This window comes from Aegilops tauschii, chromosome 1, assembly GCF_002575655.3.
Source record: "Aegilops tauschii subsp. strangulata cultivar AL8/78 chromosome 1, Aet v6.0, whole genome shotgun sequence".
Taxonomy (NCBI): Eukaryota; Viridiplantae; Streptophyta; class Magnoliopsida; order Poales; family Poaceae; genus Aegilops; species Aegilops tauschii.
This window is the reverse complement of record NC_053035.3, coordinates 411,418,995-411,438,734: the sequence shown is the minus strand read 5'-3', so window position 1 is coordinate 411,438,734 and position 19,740 is coordinate 411,418,995. Positions and strand designations below refer to the sequence as shown.

At 46.4% G+C, this 19,740-nt stretch overlaps 1 protein-coding gene across 1 annotated transcript; it reads left to right on the top strand.

The window, feature by feature from the left end:
• Positions 1–2,888: 2,888 nt before the first annotated feature.
• On the top strand, positions 2,889–12,197 carry LOC109779993 (uncharacterized). Its single transcript, XM_073508367.1, has 5 exons — positions 2,889–3,775; positions 6,175–6,264; positions 9,198–9,230; positions 10,939–11,293; positions 12,081–12,197. Exons 1-5 carry the CDS (start codon positions 3,402–3,404, stop codon positions 12,195–12,197), a joined length of 969 nt encoding a protein of 322 aa, XP_073364468.1. The 5' UTR covers positions 2,889–3,401.
• The last annotated feature ends 7,543 nt before the right edge of the window (positions 12,198–19,740 follow it).

The following is a 19,740-nucleotide window of genomic DNA, read 5'->3' as shown; positions in this document are numbered from 1 at the left end:
ATAAACTAGTTCTTACTAAAATAAAAAATAACAACAAATATGACATGTTCAACTAGTTCTATTAATTCAACTAGTTCTTACTAAATATAAACTTACTATAAATAGAAGAAAAAACCAGTTCTTTATAAAAATAAAGTAGTTCAACTAGTTATATTAATTTTCTTACTAAAAATACATTAGTTCTATTAATTCAACTAGTTCAACTAATTTATTAATTTACTTACTAAACTAGTTCAACTAAAACTAAACTAGTTCAACTAGTTTATTAATTTACTTACTAATTATTTTAAACACTTACTAATTATCTACATTTAAATTACCTACAATTTGCAAGAACAGAGACAAGGGAGGGAGGGAGGAGAGACGAGGGGGAGGGGGCGTCCGGAGGAGGAGGGGGAGGGTCGGCCGGAGGAGGAGGACGGAGGGGCGGTGGAAGGAGGGCTCCCGGCGGAGGGGGGAGGGAGGAGGGGGCGGCCGGAGGCGGAGGGAGGAGGGCGCGGTGGGAGGAGGAGGGAGTACCTCGGTGGAGGACGGACGACGGCGGCGGCGGCGGCGGACGACGGGTATCGGTGTGGGCGAGAGTGACTGAGAGGGAGAGTGAGTGAGAGAGGGTCGGCCGCGGGGGGAGGATAAGGTAGGGTTAGTAGTAGCGCGTGTGCGAGAAAAGCGCTACAGCTAAGGAGAATAGCAGTAACGCCTGACGGGGATACGCGCTACTGCTAAGTTGGGCTAGGCATGTGCGCCCAGTTCAAACATAGCAGCAGCGCTTTTTGCTAGTACGCGCTACTGCTAAAGTTATAGCAGTAGCGCGGTTTATTTTCGGGCGCTTCTACGAAGTAGCAGTAGCGCATTATTTTGTCCAGCGCTACTGCTAAGATGCTGTGTATAAGGTTTTCCCTAGTAGTGTTAGTGCATTGAACCTATTTAAAATACCGTCGAATCAGTGACCAAAATATGGGCGACACTTGTGGGTGGGCAGATACAAACTTGTCGCTATTTGGATGACTGACCATGTAGAACATGCAAACTTGCATTGAAAAAATAGGTGTTTGATTGTCTCGGCATGAGTACAGAAACAACACTTCATATTTCCTGGCCAGTTGCGGCGTGCAAGGTTGTCTTTGGTTAGCACAAATCCTCTATGAAGATACCACATGAAGATTTTAACTTTTAACGGAATCCTTTTTGGTTGTCGGCTTGATGCTATATTTTGATATAATAAGAGTGCTCTTTATAATAATAAAAAACTAGTATCTCGTGTGCACAATTATTTATACTCCCTCATCGCCAGAACATTCCACATGCTAAACTTTCTTATGGTTGACAAACATTATAGAGAAAATATCATATTTAAATAAGCAAATTAATACATCAATACATATTTCATGGTAAATCAACTAATATGATTTTATAATATAATTTTTGATGCTTTTTTCTATAAACCGGATCTAGATTAGAGCATGGTTAATAGTATAACCAACAATTGGCTCTATGGAGTTACCAACATGTGTAGTAGCAGGTTACTAAGTAGTACAACTTTACTAATACATGACTCATCCACTCTTACAATGTTTCTTGGAGTGCTGCAACCGACTATGCTTCTTTTCTCGCTCCTCTTCTCTCTCATCCAACCCAGTACAATTATAATAATCTAATCCCTACAGTCTGCTAACTATATCTTATTAGACTTGCTCTTAAGAAGTTTGGCTTATGCCAAACTTGAGAGATTTTTTTATGAAGGGAGTGAAAAACATGAACGTAGGAGCACAAATATATTAACCTCTACTTATGTTTCACTATGTATCGATCATTAGTCTGGTCACAATGGGAGTATCATAGGTAGTACATATCATGCATGTCAACTAGGCAAATTTGCTGAGATGGCACATAATTAAATGAGGAAAGAGAGGATTGAGTATCATACGTGATACAGTATCATAATTAATGATATACTAGTATATGTCAGCATAGCAATAAATAAAATTATGATGCCAACCTGTAATACTATACACTGCAGAGATAATATCATATGCATGATACTAATATATGATACTTCTCATCGTCACCATCCTGAGCCCACCATATGCACAGACTCAAGAAGCACTACATCTAATTAATAATTCAACAACTACACTAGATTTTCTTAGCATATACATACATCGAAATGGAGTTTTTTTAGTCCAAGGACAAATATTTTGAGAGGAGGGCTGAAGACTGATATATTATTCCACTAAAAGACACCAATCAATGTTCTATGTTATATTGACCTCATCAAGATAGAGATGTTGATTCGGCAAATTCGATTATACTACAGAAACTTCTAAATCTAGGGCTGGATTTGTTGTATTGACATATATTCAAGAAAACAGTCTTTTTTCTCTTCTAGGTTTAAGGTTTCCATTTTCATTGGAGACCTTGTTCTATTCTATGGGAGAATTACCAATACAATTTAAGTACAAGCTTTCTTTTGTAGTAATGGAAGATCTCATTGTTTTAAAAGTACACTAGGGAATAAGGCCTTATACAATCCAAGGTGTTTAGGGGATGTACTTAGAGAAACAAATAACTCTTCGTAAGCATCGATGCTTATTTGTAGAGGATAGACGCTTAATTAGGCACCCTCATGTAGAGATAAGCATTGACGTTTAGAAAAACTACTTTTTCTCTCTAATAACCTGTCTATGCAGTAAGCACCTTGCATTGTACAAGGTTCAAAAGATTAATAGTATATGTACTACCGAATCTTTGGTTACAGACTGTTAAAACTTGTATCCTAATCCAAACTGAAATATAAGGCTTTGGGGTTATATATATCCTATGAAAGCCATGCTTTAATATGGCACCAAAGTAAACCATTGGATTTTTTAATATAAGTATTCCGGTTTTTTTTTTGCATATCTATTTGTTTGGAAAATATGTGTTTCACATAAACCGTGTTTAATCACAAGAGAAAAATAATTGAGGCAAGATCCTGCATTCCAGACGGGTAAAGTGGAAATAAACCGTACACATAACTTTAATTGGATCTAGGTTTTTTAAGCTCTAAGGGTTCTCTTTTGTCATTGCTTTTCACCTAATAATTCTGGAATATACACGGTCAATTACACATCAAGCTAGGTATTACTTAAGGTTCACACTCGTACATCTGGGCTAGACATGAGTACATCTAACACTTGCAACATTAGACATTTCTCTTTTGCACCTAAACACGCAATATTTAGATATACACTTTAATTGGTACTGTAACAATTATTTCTTTTATATATCTAGAGACACTTAACAACTCATGTCTCTCAGCTAGGCCTTTTCCTCCAATTAAGAATCCAACGCCCGGTCCAAATCCAAAGAGCTCTCACATCCGCCTCCTGAAGACAGTGTAGAGACTAGAGCAATATCCCCTCATGGCGATGCGGCCCAAGTCCGAGATGTCCCCGACGCCCTCCGACCAGAGGGGCGCCGTCATCGAGGAACTGAGGAAGGGCGCTCAGCTGGCTGACTGCCTCCGGCAACAGCTGGAGCTGATCCCGGAGCTCGGTCGCCGCAACGCCGCGCTGTACAACGTGAGCAACATCTCCACGGCCCTAGTGTCGTCCGTCTCCATGCTGCAGTCCGACAGAGAGCAGTACAGCTGCTCCTCCGACGCCAGGGCGGCATCCTATGCTGCCGGTGCCTCCGGTGCTGGTGGCAGCGGCAGCGGCGGGCCTCGAAATGGAGCCATTGCCCGCACCAGAAAAGCGAGGCACCGGCGAGGCATCCATGGCGAGGAGCTTCCATTGTGAGTGACTTTGTGTTTGCTTCAAGGAATACTACTGTAGCATATACCTATCTGTGGGGATCTGTGCTACGGAGGAATCGTTACTGACAGATCCATGTTAACACGTACGCTTACGTTTGGGTTTCAGTGTGGATCTAACCCCATTACCCATGACACTGTTACTACTCCGGTTGTTCTTCAAATTGCTGCTTCATTTCGTAGCTCGAACCCTGAGCAAAAATGGAAACCATGCATGGATTAGTTTACGCAGACGGTTTATTAGATCTATTTTTCAGAAGTGAAGATCCTTAGAGCAACTCTAGCAGACCCTGCAAAAACTTGACCCGCAAAACGCGTTTGCAGTTTCACGAACATCGCGTTTGCGGTTCGAAAACTAGCGCGGCCAAACAGATACAGTAAAACAAACTGTAAAACTGAAATAAAGAGCTCCTTCCTCCAGTCCGGCCGTTGCCGCCCCTTCCTTCAGCCGGCCGCGCCGGCCACGCCCCGTAGCCCGCAGGCCATGTCCCGTCGCCCGTCGGCCGCGCCCCATCGCCCATCGGTCGCGCCCCATCACCGCGCCGGTCGCGCCCGGCCTCGCCGGCCACGCCCCGTCACCTCCGTCGTCCGCGCCCAGCCTTGCCGGCCACGCCCCGTCGCCTCCGTCGTCCGCACCTTGCTATATTGCCAGGCGAGCCGTGCCCCTTTGCCTGCCGCGTCGGGAGGATTCCGGCGGCCAGGCTGAGGTCATGGGAGGCCACGACGATGTCGAGCTCGTCCAATTCGAACCGGCGGCGATCGATTGCGGCGTGTAGCGGCCTTTTCAGATGTGCGGTGATGAATTCCGGCGAGTTTACGGCGGATTCCGGCAAACTCCGCGGCGGCGTGTTTGCTCCGACGAGGTTTGACCGGTATACATGGCCCCCTATATTCGGCCTTCCAACCTTGAAAGATAAGGGTTTCGGGTGTGCATTTGCGGTGGCCCTTAAAAAATTTACGGGTTGGACTACTTTTGCGGTTTCTGTTCTGGACACTTTTTTCGCCCAAAACTGTAAAACGCAAAAAAATTACGGGTTTGACCACTTATGCGGAGTCTGCTAGAGATGCTCTTACTTTATTCCGGTTCATCGGGTGAGGCATGGCGATGTAGCATATGCTTGTTTCTTTTTGTACCATGATTTTATATTTGATGGCGAGCTTAGTTAGAAAATTAAGTAGTATGCAGTAAAGTTGAGTTCAATTAATTTTTATTTCCGAGGCCCTTTGCTCAAGCCGCCTCGGGGGGGGGGGTGGGGGGCGGAGGCAAACCCTAGCCCTCTCACCCTTCCCCCTGCAAGGAGGCCGGCGAGCAAAGCTCGCCCAACGGACGGCGGATGGCAATCTCTCCTCCTCCCCTCGCGTGGGGGCCTCTGGCCAAGGCGTCGTGGCGCCCCTGGACGCCTGGCGTGGCAGCGTAGATGGAACGTTGGGGCAGCCGCCCCTGGTGTTCCGGGGACGGTTGTGCCACCACGGCTGCGAGGGCAGCGTGGGGGCCGGCCATGGTGGCTGGTGGTGGCGGATCTGGGGTCCCCGGACCAGATCTGTTCCCCTCCGGCGACAATCCTAGGGTTCTTCTAGCGCCAGGATGGTGTTCTGCTTGATGTCGGCCCTCATTGATCTGGCCGTTGATGAGTTCCAGAAGGCTCCGTCGGAGATCTCCATTGGGTACAGTACTTGACACATGTAGATTGCTGGATTGGATGGGATTCGCTCGTGTGCGACCCTATTTTAGCCCGTGTGGCTTCAGGAGGGTGTGATGTGAAGCTTCTTTATCTGTTGACATTATCTAACATGTCGGTATTTCGATTTCCATGGTGAAGACAGTGGCGGAGAACGCCATGGTGGCTGAGGTATGAGGCCTAGTAATGGTGGATCGGCTGAGGTATGAGGCCTAGTAATGGTGGATCGAGTCTTCGAGGCGATGATGACTTTGCTTGGTGATTCATGACTCGTGACAGCGGCATCGGCAAGTGGGGTTGGCAGCACAAGAGTAGTACAGAGTATTAGCTTTCAAGGCGAAACCCAATGCCTGTCCTTAATTGGTTGTTCTGGCTTTCTTCAGGGTGAAAACCTAAGATCTATGATCGGACGACGACGGTGCTTGTGCACTATTTCCTTGTTGGAGCCGTCGCTTTTGGAGAATTTGGATCACTTCGGGTGTTGTTCTGGTGGTGCTTCATCCTGCGGTTATAAGGAATTGATCACTATAGTGGTATCTTTTTTTTTCTTCTTCTTCTTTTGCTTTTGTGTTGTGTGCATTCGTAATGTCTTTAGTCATTTCGTTGTTGCAAAGGCCAGGTGCAATTGATATCTCCATGATATTAATATATCCCCTTTGTCAAAATAAAAATTAATTTTATTTCTTCCGTCTTGTTATTCAGGAAGGAGATACTAACTAAGACGCCAGGAAATGACGGGTTCCACTGGAGGAAATATGGCGAGAAGAAAATCTTGAATGCTGTTTTTCCGAGGTATGATTGTTTAATCTGACAGAGTTTTCATCACTGAAGGCTGAAGAAGCTCTCTCTTATGGAAATGTAGTGTAGGTTCTGAACTAATTTTAGGCTATATGCACCTTTGAATCCAGAGTTCTGTCTTCATCTTTTTTTCGACAAAGGATGGATTTTATTAATTCAAAATGAAGCATCAAGGGGATACAAACACATTGAGCACACACCCGACCTCTGCATAATCAGGATGCACACAGCCAACACCAACACACACAAAAGAAAAAGAAAACGCCAGCAAAGAGCAAAGTCATACAAGACTCAAGCTATGCCTAAGCGAGGGAAAAGAAAAAGAAAAACACTCTGAAACGATCAAAACAACGGTCGATAAACTACATCAACGACCATATCCGCACGAACCATCTCTTGACAGAACAAGCGCAACGAGAAAGTTTCTTCAACAGCAACGCCTTCAGGAAGGAAACGACGCTTAAACGTCGCCGTCACTGGACCCGACCAACAAAGGCCAGACTCTAGGTTTTCACCCTGAAGAACAAGTCCGAGCACATCCGAGCAATGCCTTCATCAAGGTAACAACGCAAAAACATCGCCATCGCTAGGTATAACCAATTCAGGTCAGACCTAGGGTTTTCACCACTGAACTCAAGACCGAGTACTCGAGAAGCACCACCAAATCAAAGTCATCATGTTGTCGCCACCACTTTCCGCGATCCCAGCAGCTAAAAGTGAGGCACAGTCTTTACGTGCCGGCATGACTGCCGCTGCGCAACCATCTCCTCTGCGTCAAGCCGTCGTCCATAGAATTTATCTCACCGCTAAATGCAAACTGGCCGGATTGAGAGCCACCGAAACTCCCAATGGAGCCTTCCGGTTACATCACACAACCTCGCCAGTGCAAGTTGCTGGCAACAACCAGTGGATCTTAAGAAAAAACTCTCATGAAGACCCTTGAATGGCCACTGCAATCTGCGGCTCGAGTGGCCGGACGGTGCCGCCATGGTCAGGACGAAAATTGCCCCCTCGCATCGATCGGACAAACCACCTGCGGCCAAGTGACAAGCATCGGTCAACCGATGTAAGTCCCAAGGTGCCACCACCAACCTCCTTCGGCCTTGTGATCTGCCGGCGGCAACAGCGGCGAGCGTCTTGGGTCGCTTGGGAAGATGACCCTTATCACCAACGTTGACATGCTCAACATATTGGACAGCCGGAGGAAGCTTCGGTCCGAACCTGCATGATCTTGACCGCAGGCTGCTGGAGGAGAATGGATGGTCATCTCCACCCAGGCCATTGCCAAGGCATCACCATGCTGCCCAGTTCAGAATCCCAGATCGCTCTAGCCATTGACCTATGCATGTCCCTGTGCACAGATCGCCTGCCGCTGCATGTCCATGCGTAGATCGCTCTAGCCGAAGATCGTTGCTGAGTTGTTGTTCACCTCGCGCGCTGTTCAGCGCCTTGCGTAGAAGCCGTCGCCCGGAGCCCCGCCGCCGCCGTCAGCCACACGGGCTTTGCCCGGCAGCGTCGTCCGGCGGCGGCGAGGGAAGCGAGAGAGGTGGGAAGGTCCCGAAGAAACTGGATCGGGAGCCGCCCGTGCCGTCCGTCCGGACGACGCTATTTCACTGTGGTTATTTAAATGAAAACACCAAAGTAATTTCATGCTAAATTAAGCATATATGTGGTCTGCATTGATCATCACCTCATATTAATTACTCCGTCCGTTCCTAAATATAAGGGCCTGTTTGCTTAGTTTCCTGGCCATTTGGTGCCTGGCCTGGAGGCTCCCTGAGATGTGCCTGAAAGGTGTTTGGTTGTTGCCCTGGACAAAAGTGCAAAGCGGCCTGGCCTGTACACTGCGTCAACTTGATTAGCCTGGTTTGGAAAGCCCGGCAACATGGTTAGCCTGGACCAGGCGTCCTTTCCGGAGCGCCTGGCTGGAGTGGCAGCTGCCTGGGACGGCTAATCTCTTGAATTAGCATAAGATGTGACATTTTCTATTCTAATATAGTACAAAGTTTTGCCTTTCACGTGTTCCTGTCAGACTCATGCCCGAGGTCACCAACCAAACACTTTGCCCGCAGGCACGCCTGACCAGGCATGAAAACGTTTGATTTTCAGGCAGCTTCCAGGCACTACTTTTCATCTAAGTCTTTGTGGAAATTTCACTATGGACCACATAAGGATGTATATATGCATTTTAAAGTGTGATTCAGTCATTTTACTTTGTATATAGTCTATAGTAGAACGGAGCGCACTTTCAGCGCACGGCGGCATTGGCGCACTTTATCTAGGCCGTGTCATGCATGCTTCGAGATGGATACAATGAGTGCCAGTGTGTAATATGAATGATATACCGGTTCCCAACTGTAGCGCTATATACACAAGGTACGGTCCGGGATCGCAATAAAGTGCAGCCATATTGCCGCTCCTATTTGTGCCATCGTGTTGGGATCCGATGCCAAACTCGCCACAGGTCCAACTTTCTATGTGCTGAGCTCGTACTACACAACATGTGCCTGCGTCAATGGATGCATCCTCGTGTCTGCTTGGCCCCGCTCATTTCAGGTGAACAGTGCATGAGACCTACACCTATTAATAAATTTTGGCCCCACATATCACACGACGGCTCATCCCTAATTTTGGCCCGGGCACTTTGTGTTTGTCTGCATGACCTACATGAATTTTGGCCTCGCATAAGTTTTGACCCCGGTATTTAGTGTCTTTAAACGAAGGACCTGCCCGAGCTGTCGTACATCTCTGTGTGCATGACCAGTGTTGCTGGCCATGACAGCTAGCGGTCTGTGTGAGAACTCTAACCTGGCGCTTGATTAATCGAACTGTTAATTTGAAATTTGCTGAATGTGGTGCTTTGTGTGGGATAAGTCCAATGTTTCCGCTGTTAAAAATTGTACAACGGTGTTGTATAAACTGTGCAGGGTTGCGTGTGCTGTTGTAAACGTGTTGGGCAGGTTAGGATCGATCTCATAGCTCTATCTGTTAGTATCATGTAGGAGTATATGTTAGCAACTTAGCGTGAGATCAATCCTAACTAGCCGGGGGTAAGTCGAGAAGGGTCGTCTGGTCTGATCAAAACAGATGGTTACAATGCTATATACCGGGCGAGTGTCGGGGCAATTAGTACGTCTGATGGTTAGTAATGGAAATAATTAAGTTTCATAAACAAAAAATTGCTTGCGTGAACCCGGTTAGAACTGCATGCATGTAACTGTGTGGCTCATATAACACTGCACGCCGTCCGTGATTAGTCCCACGTGATTAGCTAAAGTGCCGCAAGTGAACTTGCTCAAACGCTGGCTAATAAATCAAAGTTTTTATTCATCCCGCGGGAGAAATAACTCCTTGCCTAATCATGTTTACCACATAATGCATGCAGTATATAGTGCTTATTAATTAAACCCGCCGGACAATGATTTTTGTCTTGGGCATCTGAGGCAACTACAGAATAAAATCAATCTAATGACTGATTATGGGATAATAAATAAACGCCTTAAATGTGCATGATAACTATGTGCTCGGCATGGGTGAGGCAGGTAGTGTGGGGCCAAACTATTTGGCTGGCATCTCTGCCGGTCTTGACCACACCCCCCGATTCGGTACAAGTGGTCGGCATGTATACCATGGCTGGTGCAAGTTACTACCTGAGCCGTCATACTAAGGGGCTCGATCGGGGAACATTTGCTGCTACCAGTAGACGAATCCAGGGCCAAACCATGGACTATACTAGTGATATACTACATGCTGTAATGGAAACGCTGCGTTGATATACATCGATTCATAACTACGCTGTGCAGATCCACATGCAAAGGTGTGGTGCCGATAAGCATAGCACTATACGCCGTGCACCAAAGGAGCTTTTCGATAGTGGAATCTCTACAAAGACTTATATTTAGGAACGGAGGGAGTAGTTGCTTTAAAAAAAATAGTTGGTATATTTTTCTGCATTGGTATAGGGCCTATTTGGGGCATATCACATACACTCCTTAATTTTTCTAATAAGATTAGTACATACACTTAGTCCTCAGTATCCATACGAAAGCCAGAAAAGACACATCTTGTGAGAAGTAGCTTAGGCCTTCAATCAAAGCTTAGACGGACTAGTATATATGCGATGTATATATATAACACCATATTAAAGGTTGTACAGTTGTACTATCGAATGGAACCCTTATGTTATAGCTAATTCAGGGGTTTTTTCACGTGTGTGAGGAACATAAAACCAACTACCTAGCTGTACACAAATCGATCATTCACATGTTTAAGCTCATTTATCAGCATTTATTTGAATGGCTTAAAAAGGTTATGTGGGCTTCATGCAAAGCTCTATAGTAAACATTGAATTTTAACTTTTAAGACATGAAGATTGCTAATGGAATAAACTGTACTTCGATCATGACCATACATACTCTGGGGACTGGTATAGTAGTACTATATGAGCGTATGACATCAAAGGTGATATAGTAAAAGGCGTATATGGTAATTGTGGTAACATGAATTTTACCGATATTTAGTTTTTAGATTGTTACTCACTGAGCTTGAAGTTAACGCCAGTCGAGTACTATGTTTTCTTCAAAAGTGTAGTTCATTTCGTTCTAATCAAAACACAGAAAATATAAAGAAGTGTTATATATGAACATACGCTTGGTTAATTATATGCAGGTCATACTACAGATGCGGATACAGTGACGAGCACAGGTGCCCAGCAAAGAAACTTGTACAGCAGCAAAACAACAGCGACCCTCCCGTGGTCATGGTCACCCTGATCAACGACCACACATGCAGTAGTTTGTTCCCAACTAATAATCAACCACCCAGGAGCTCAAGCAGTGCTACTGCTAACTCACAAGTGCTCGACTTCACCACAGCGTCGCTCTCTTCAGCTGTTGGTGTCTCCAGGTTGAAGAAAGAGGAAGACGCAGGCATGTCGGTGACCGTGCCCAGCTACACGTATCATGAGCTGTCTTGTTATTCCTCGCTGCCGTTGCTCTCGCCGATGGAGTGGGAGACGGAGATGGTGATCAACTCACTTTTTCGTCATCGCCCGGGAGGTGGTATTTAGTCTGTGAAACTTCGTGCTTTCATTAGCTAGATCACTTTGTTTTGTTCAAATAGCTAAACCTGAATAATTGCATGAATGCACGCGAGGGTTTATGTACGCTCTAGCGTTGCAGTGTTAGTACTTGGTACTGTAGAGATGTTTTTCGAGATGTATAACAGACTTGCGCTTAATAATCTATATATGCAGCGCAACAGGCCTGTGGCCATATGCTTAGTTGCCTATATATCTTCTCATGTTAAACGTTATTATGATTATTATTATTATTTTGCGAGGATAATTATGATTAGTTGGCTTTTCATCTTGTGTTCGTCCAGTCTTCTTTGTGCAATATTAATTAGCTAGAGGCTGCCCCCCTTTATTCCGAAGGAACACAGTTGTGTGAGAAGTGTTCTAACAGATCAAATTATAATTCCATAGAAGAAGTGTTTGCAAAGAAATGGATAGACACAATTGGTTGCAATTAAGTTGATTTTGAGAAAACACAACACAGAACTATTTTAAGATAACTTGGATCTGCCAGCAACAAGTAGCAACAATATACGTACATAAACTAGAACAGCCACACTAATCAACATGCATGGACAATGATTAGCTAAAATACGTGCTTATCCTCCGCTAATGCTGATGCCATAAACGGTATTGTGAGCATTGTGTCGCGACATGACATAACCAATGGCTTTCACACAAAATAAGATGAAGTCTGAATGCTGAATGGTGAATGGTGCTTTCCTGCTACTTTTAGCAACGTCTGGTCACAAGTCATGTGCACACAGCACACATTAGCCAGCCAGCTATATGGCACCAGCTGAATTCACATCTGCAAGTTGTTGATGGTCCATTGAAGGCTGCATTGAGATAAAACTTGGGCTTTTAAAATCATAGCAAACGAACACGTTTCAAGACAATTTTGTCGTGCACATTACATTAGATATTCTTGAGGGCGCTTAGACGTGCTCGAGCACGGCTGCCAAGTTATCATTGTTCATTAGGAAAAACTCAAGTTGATCATTGGATGCTGAGGGAGGTCAGTGGGACCTCATTTTTTCATATTCAAAAAATGTTAGCCACAGTTTTGGGAGATCTCTAGAGCAAGATTCTTGGCCACAAAATAAAACTGTTAGTACAAAAACTATACCACAACTAGTAAATTAAATGAATCAAAAACATATATAAGTTTACTTTGGACTGAGTAAAGGAGAATTTGCATCAGCTTTTGCTAATGCCAAGTTTGTTTTCAAGGACTAAAAAGTATCTAGTCCCTCTCTAAAGGTTATTAAATGACATATAAAAGACCATATTACCCCAAAAAGCCCCTAGAGGCTATTAAATGCAATGAGTACAGGGAGGGGCATTGTTGAAAAAGTCCCAAAAAGTCCTAAAAAGACTCTCCTTAAGAGTCTTTTTCATTTAGTTCCAAAAAGCAACTTTTAGTCCCTAGTAGTCCCTCCCGTTTGGTTAAAAAGTCTTTAAGAGGCACTTTTTCTAGTCCCTACACCAAAAAGTCACTGGAAACAAACACCCCCCTAGTCACAGTAAGCACCTAATTCCCGTGCAATTTACCATAATTGTATCGATGTGGGGTGTGAGCAAGTAACATAACACATCCCAAGAAATAATTAATGAGAAAAGAGGTGTTTGAAGTTCTAACATAACATGTCATTATAATATAACGCATCCCAAGACAAGATTAGTCTACATCTTAATAAATGATGGCTTGTATGATACTTCTGTACGCTACTACCTACTATGAAGGTACTCCTCCGTCCGAGATTAAAAATCCCAGATACAAGTTCTCTAGGACCAAGGTACGGTGGACTTGTGGCTGAATCCATTAATTCAATCTCTCTCCTACGTGCAGCCAATAGAAACGAGGCACTCGAGTATGCATGCAACCCATACCCAGCGCCCTCTTTCTCCTTGCTGCATGCAGCCAATGAACTGAAGGTATTAAAGTATGCATTGAATTACTGCAGACAAACAGGCCACATAAAAACGGACGCCCTGTCATGGTCAAAGGGCCTTTTAAACCTGGATGAAAATAGTAGTAATATAGATTAGTAACATATGTATATTACTAATTTAAATTACTCCCCATTATGACTAGCCTGAGGGTAAACTCTCGTGTTGGTCTCCTGCCCTGTAAAGACTCATGTTTAGTTTAGCTCAACGACGCGCCATGCAACGCGGCACATGATCTACCAAAAAACTTAACTGCTCAATCATTAGAGCTTTTTTAACAACCAACCAATTTTGTGGTAGTTTTTTTTAAGTGATAGTTTTTGGTAGACCTAGCTGTAATGTGATGGTTTTTTTCTATATATAATCGATCCCGCATACAGCGAACCAACCTGTGGTTGGATGGTTAGAGGGACAGTGGTATTCGCAGCCCATCAGGGTTCAAGTCTTGGTACTCGCATTATTCCTGGATTTATTTTAGGATTTTCGGCGATGCGCTTTCAGTGGTAGGAGACGTTCCCGTCTACGACGAGGCGCCTACGATGACTTTGTAAATCTCAAAATGATATGCCGGCACAGTCTCTCGGAGGTGTGTTGGTGTAAACCCTAAACCCTAGCCTGCTCTAGCTCTCCTCTCTCTCTATCGCACCTCACTCTCTCTGTCTGGCTCGAACGAAGGAGAGGAAGGAGGAAGAAGAAGGAGACAGTGGACACAACGAGAATTCCCGGCGCACGAACGCCCACCGAAACCACGACGTATTCCTTGAGCTCGAACTCAACACATCATCGTTACAACGATCTCCGCAGCGCACGTATACCCAGGCCAACGCTAGGCCACGACCCGCACGCCTCCACCCACTCCCGCACTCCGTTCGGCCCGCAACGCGCTCCGCGCGTGCACAGCGTGTCGAGCCCTCAACGAACCTGCGCATGTGCACCGCCTGGATCGCCAACGACCTAGTCTACACACACACACACACACACACACACACACACACTGTGTCTACCTACACGAGCACCCCATGCACCACACGCACGCACCCACGCACACCTACGTCGCGGACCCGACGCGCCCATACACGCGCTGGACGTGCCCGACACGTCGCCGCGGCTTATTTGCCCAACACTTTGTTGGGGAACGTAGTAATTTCAAAAAAAAATCCTACGCACAAGCAAGATCATGGTGATGCATAGCAACGAGAGGGGAGAGTGTTCTCCACGTACCCTTGTAGACCGAAAGCAGCGTTATGACAACGCGATTGATGTAGTCGTACGTCTTCACGATCCAACCGATCCAAGTACCGAACCACGGCGCCTCCGAGTTCAGCACACGTTCAGCTCGATGGCGTCCCTCAAACTCATGATCCAGCAGAGCTTCGAAGGAGAGTTCCGTCAGCACGACAGCGTGATGACGGTGATGATGATGCTACCGATGCAGGGCTTCGCCTAAGCACCGCTACGATATGACCGAGGTGGATTATGGTGTAGGGGGGCACTGCACACGGCTAAAAGATCAACTGATCAACTTGTGTGTCTATGGGGTGCCCCCCTCCCCCGTATATAAAGGAGTGGAGGAGGGGGAGGGGCCGGCCCTCCTAGGCGCGCCCCAAGGGGAGTCCTACTCCCACCGGGAGTAGGACTCCAACCCTTCCAAGAGTAGGAGTAGGAGAGAGGGAAGGAGGAGAGAGGGGGGAAGGAAAGGGGGCGCCCCCCCCCCCTCCTTGTCCAATTCGGACAAGAGGGGAGGGGCGCGCGGCCTGCCCAGGCCGCCCCTCCTCTTCTTCACTAAGGCCCAATAGGCCCATTACACTCCTCGGGGGGTTCCGGTAACCCCCGGTACTCCGGTATTTGTCCGAACTTGCCCGGAACCCTTCCGAAGTTCAAACATAGTCATCCAATATATAGATCTTTATGTCTCGACCATTTCGAGACTCCTCGTCATGTCCGTGATCATATCCGGGACTCCGAACTACTTTCGGTACATCAAAACACATAAACTCATATTATCGATTGTCACCGAACGTTAAGCGTGCGGACCCTACGGGTTCGAGAACTATGTAGACATGACCGAGACTCGTTTCCGGTTAATAACCAATAGCGGAACCTGGATGCTCATATTGGCTCCTACATATTCTACGAAGATCTTTATCGGTCAAACCGCATAACAATATACGTTGTTCCCTTTGTCATCGGTATGTTACTTACCCGAGATTCGATCGTCGGTATCTCAATACCTAGTTCAATCTCGTTACCGGCAAGTCTCTTTACTCGTTCCGTAATACATCATCCCGCAATTAACTCATTAGTTGCATTGCTTGCAAGGCTTATAGTGATGTGCATTACCGTGAGGGCCCAGAGATACCTCTCCGACAATCGGAGTGACAAATCCTAATCTCGATCTATGCCAACTCAACAAGTACCATCGGAGACACCTGTAGAGCACCTTTATAATCACCCAGTTACGTTGTGGTGTTTGGTAGCACACAAAGTGTTCCTCCGGTATTCGGGAGTTGCATAATCTCATTGTCATAAGAACATGTATAAGTCATGAAGAAAGCAATAGCAATATACTAAACGATCGAATGCTAAGCTAACGGTATGGGTCAAGTCAATCACATCATTCTCTAATGATGTGATCCCGTTAATCAAATGACAACTCATGTCTATGGCCAGGAAACTTAACCATCTTTGATTCAACGAGCTAGTCAAGTAGAGGCATACTAGTGACACTCTGTTTGTCTATGTATTCACACATGTATTAAGTTTCCGGTTAATACAATTCTAGCATGAATAATAAACATTTATCATGATATAAGGAAATACAAATAACAACTTTATTATTGCATCTAGGGCATATTTCCTTCACACTTCACCCCCTAAGCCGCGGCTCAGAGAAGACCGTCGTCCTCGACACCGGCGTCCGCCAACAACGCTCGCTCCGCCGCCGGCGCCTTCCGCAGCTGGGGGCACTCCCTCTTAAAGTGGTCGCGCTCGCCACACTAGTAGCAGCGGCCGCGCCTGTTGCCACCATTGCCCGACGCCATGCTCCTGCCGCCGTCGTCGTCCCGAGCGCCGCCCTGCTGCCGCTCCCGCGCCCGCCACTGCGTCGCCGTGTACATGAGCTGTCCGTCCGCCCGCTCGCCGCCAGCTTGTCCACGTCGTCGTAGCCGCTCGTCGAAGGCCTTCAGGCGACCCAGCGCCTTCTTGAACGCCATGGTGGAGACGTCACAGAACGGCTCGATTCCGGCCACTACCGCGTACAGGCGGTCCGGCACAGAATCGAGGAGCTTCTTCACCATCGTGGCGTCGTCCAGTGTCGACCTGAGCCCCGCGAAGCGCGCCACCATGCCACCGAGCTTGCCGGTGAACCCATCCAGCGTATCAGCCTCCGCCATGCGCAGCAGCTCGAACTCTCCCCGGAGAGTGCCCAGCCGCGCCGCCCGGAGTCGGTCCGCGCCGACGAACCGCGCCTTCAAGCTAGCCCAGATCTCTGCCACCGTCTTCTTGGACGCCACCTGCAGCAGGAGATCCTCAGCTAGCGCGCTGAGCAAGTACGCCCGAGCTGGCTTGTCCTTCTTGGTGATCACAGCCGCCGCAGCGTCCTCCGCCGGCACCACCGCCTCCACTAGTAGAAAAGGGGGCTTTTGTCCCGGTTGGTAAGGGCCTTTAGTCCCGGTTTTTGTACCGGGACTAAAGGGTCGTTACTAATGCCTCCCCCCTTTAGTCCCGGTTCTTACACGAACCGGGACTAAAGGCCGTCCACGTGGACGCAGCCTACCAACCGAGACTAAAGGAAATTTTATGATATTTTTTTTTGAAAAAAAATTTGCAAATTTTTTTTTTTATTTTCAAATTTCTGAATTATTTTAACCTCTAATCTCTAATCACCACCCCTCATCACTGCTCAATTTATCCTCTAATCTCTAATCATCCCTCATCATTCTAAATCATCTAACTTCCCGGACGGTCACCCATCCTCTCACTACTCCAGCCTGAGCACGCTTAACTTCCGGGTTCTATTCTCCCTCGTTTCCAAGTCTGCACTTGTTGTTTTCCTGACAATAGTAAGATGTCAATTCTATTAACCTTCAGGAATTTAGCTTGAGCATGAAGTGATACATTTCACTGTTTGAGTTTGAAACTATTGTTTTCAAAAACAATAATTATTTAGTAACACTAATATTTCTGGAATAATTAGTTTGACCATTGTTTGACCACAGTTTGACCAGATTTGACCAAAATTCAAAAAAAAACTGAAATAATTATTTAGTAACACTAATATTCTAGAATAATTAGTTTGACCATTGTTTGACCACAGTTTGACCACAATTTGAAATTTTTTGAATTTTTTTGCCTCTCCATATCTTAAAAGCCCCGTATCTTTTTTTCTGTTAGGTTTTGAAGGATTTTGAAAATGTTTAACGGGGTTCCCCCAGTTAAATTCGGATGTAACTTTTCGAGTAGATGATTTTTCATATAAAAAACTTTTTCATCCGAGTTCGTATGCAAAAGTTATGCCCATTTTAAGAAATTCCAGAGAGATTTTGCAAATAAAGTCGAAATTCATATTTGTTAATTTTCCCAACAACTAGACCACATATCACATGGGAAACTTATTTTATTTTATTTTTTTGACATTTCCATCATTTTCTTTTGTTTTTTCTAAAACTGAAAAGGCGGTCCACCGGGGGGGGGGGGGGTAGAGTTTGATGGGCCCTTTAATAGCAAAAAGAATTTTCATAAAGAATGTTTTTGTTAGACATTTTAATAGCAAAAAGCATTATCATAAAGATTTTTTTGTTAGAAACTAAAATAACAAAATCTGTTTTTGAATAGAATCATAAAACACAGTAATAACAAAATCAAAGAATTCAAATTTGAAAACTAATGGCACTAACAGAAAGTTTATAATTTTTGTGACCTAAAAGCAAAAAGAATTAAAAAATAAAATTTAATAAAATAAATAAAAATAGCAACAGTAAGTATTTTGTTGTAAGTAGAAACAAAATAAAATAAATAAAGCAACAAAGAAAAAAAAGTGACATCTACTGGGCCACCACGGCCTGAATACGACTAGAAACCCAACCATGGGCCAGGATTCAGGCCCGCAGGTGGCCCAGTAGGCCCACAGGCACACAGTGCACGGTTAGGCCCGAAAGCCTGCAATTGAGAGGAGCTCGAGAGGGTGGGCGCAACAGCGCTTATAAACCACTCTCGAGCTCTCTCAACTAGCAAGGTGGGACTAAACTTTGGCCGCGACGCGGGCAGCACATGTCCTTTGGTCCCGGTTGGTGGCACCAACCGGGACTAAAGGACTAACCTTTAGTCCCGGTTGCCTTTAGTCCCGGTTGGTGCCACCAACCGGTACTAATGGGCATCGCACCCTTTAGTCCCGGTTCGTGGCACCAACCGGGACTAAAGGGCCCAGGTGAACCGGGACTAATGCCTTAGCCGCACGAACCAGGACCAATGCTCACATTAGTCCCGATTCGTGACTGAACCGGGACTAATGTGAATATTGCATGTGACGAAAGCCCTATTTTGTACTAGTGCTCCCAGAGCCCGGCCGCGTCCAAGTTGGCTTCAACCTTAATCGCCCACGTTGTGTAATTCTCACCAGTGAGCACGGGAACGGGCTGTGGCAGCGAGCTCCCCGATCCCCGGCGTAGGGCACGATCGACATTGTCGGCGATCGCCTCCCGCAACGTGGCACTGATGCCAATTGTTGGTGTAAACCCTAAACCCTAGCCTGCCCTAGCTCTCCACTCTCTCTGTCGCACCTCACTCTCTCTGTCTGGCTCGAACCAAGGGGAGGAAGGAGGAAGAAGAAGGAGACAGTGGACACAGCGAGAATTCCCGGCGCACGAACACCCACCGAAACCACGGTGTATTCCTTGAGCTCGAACTCAACACAGCACCGTTACAACGATCTCCACGGCGCACTTATACCCGGGCCAGCGCTGGGCCACGACCCGCACGCCTCCACCCAGTCCCGTGCTCCGTTCGGCCCGCTCTGGACGCGCCCGCGACCCGCCCCGCGCGCGCACACCGCGTCGAGCCCTCAACGAACCTGTGCACGCGCTCCGCCTGGATCTCCAACGACCTGGTCTACACACGCACACACGGTGTCAACCTACATGAGCACCCCGTGCACCACACACACGCACCCATGCACACCTACGCCGCGGACCCGACGCGCCGGACACGATCAGCTCGCGCCCATACACGTGCTGGACGTGCCCGACACGTCGCCGCGGCTTATTTGCCCAACAAGGTGCTCATACAGATAGGGTGTGCGTGTATGCGTTCATAGAAGTGAGTGTATGTGTGTATATATGAGCGTTTGCGTCTGTACTGATGTTAAAAAAAAAAATCGATCCCGCGTGCATATTTGAGATGGCACTTGGGGTCAATTGGTCTCACTTCGCGATCGAGCTCGAGCTCGA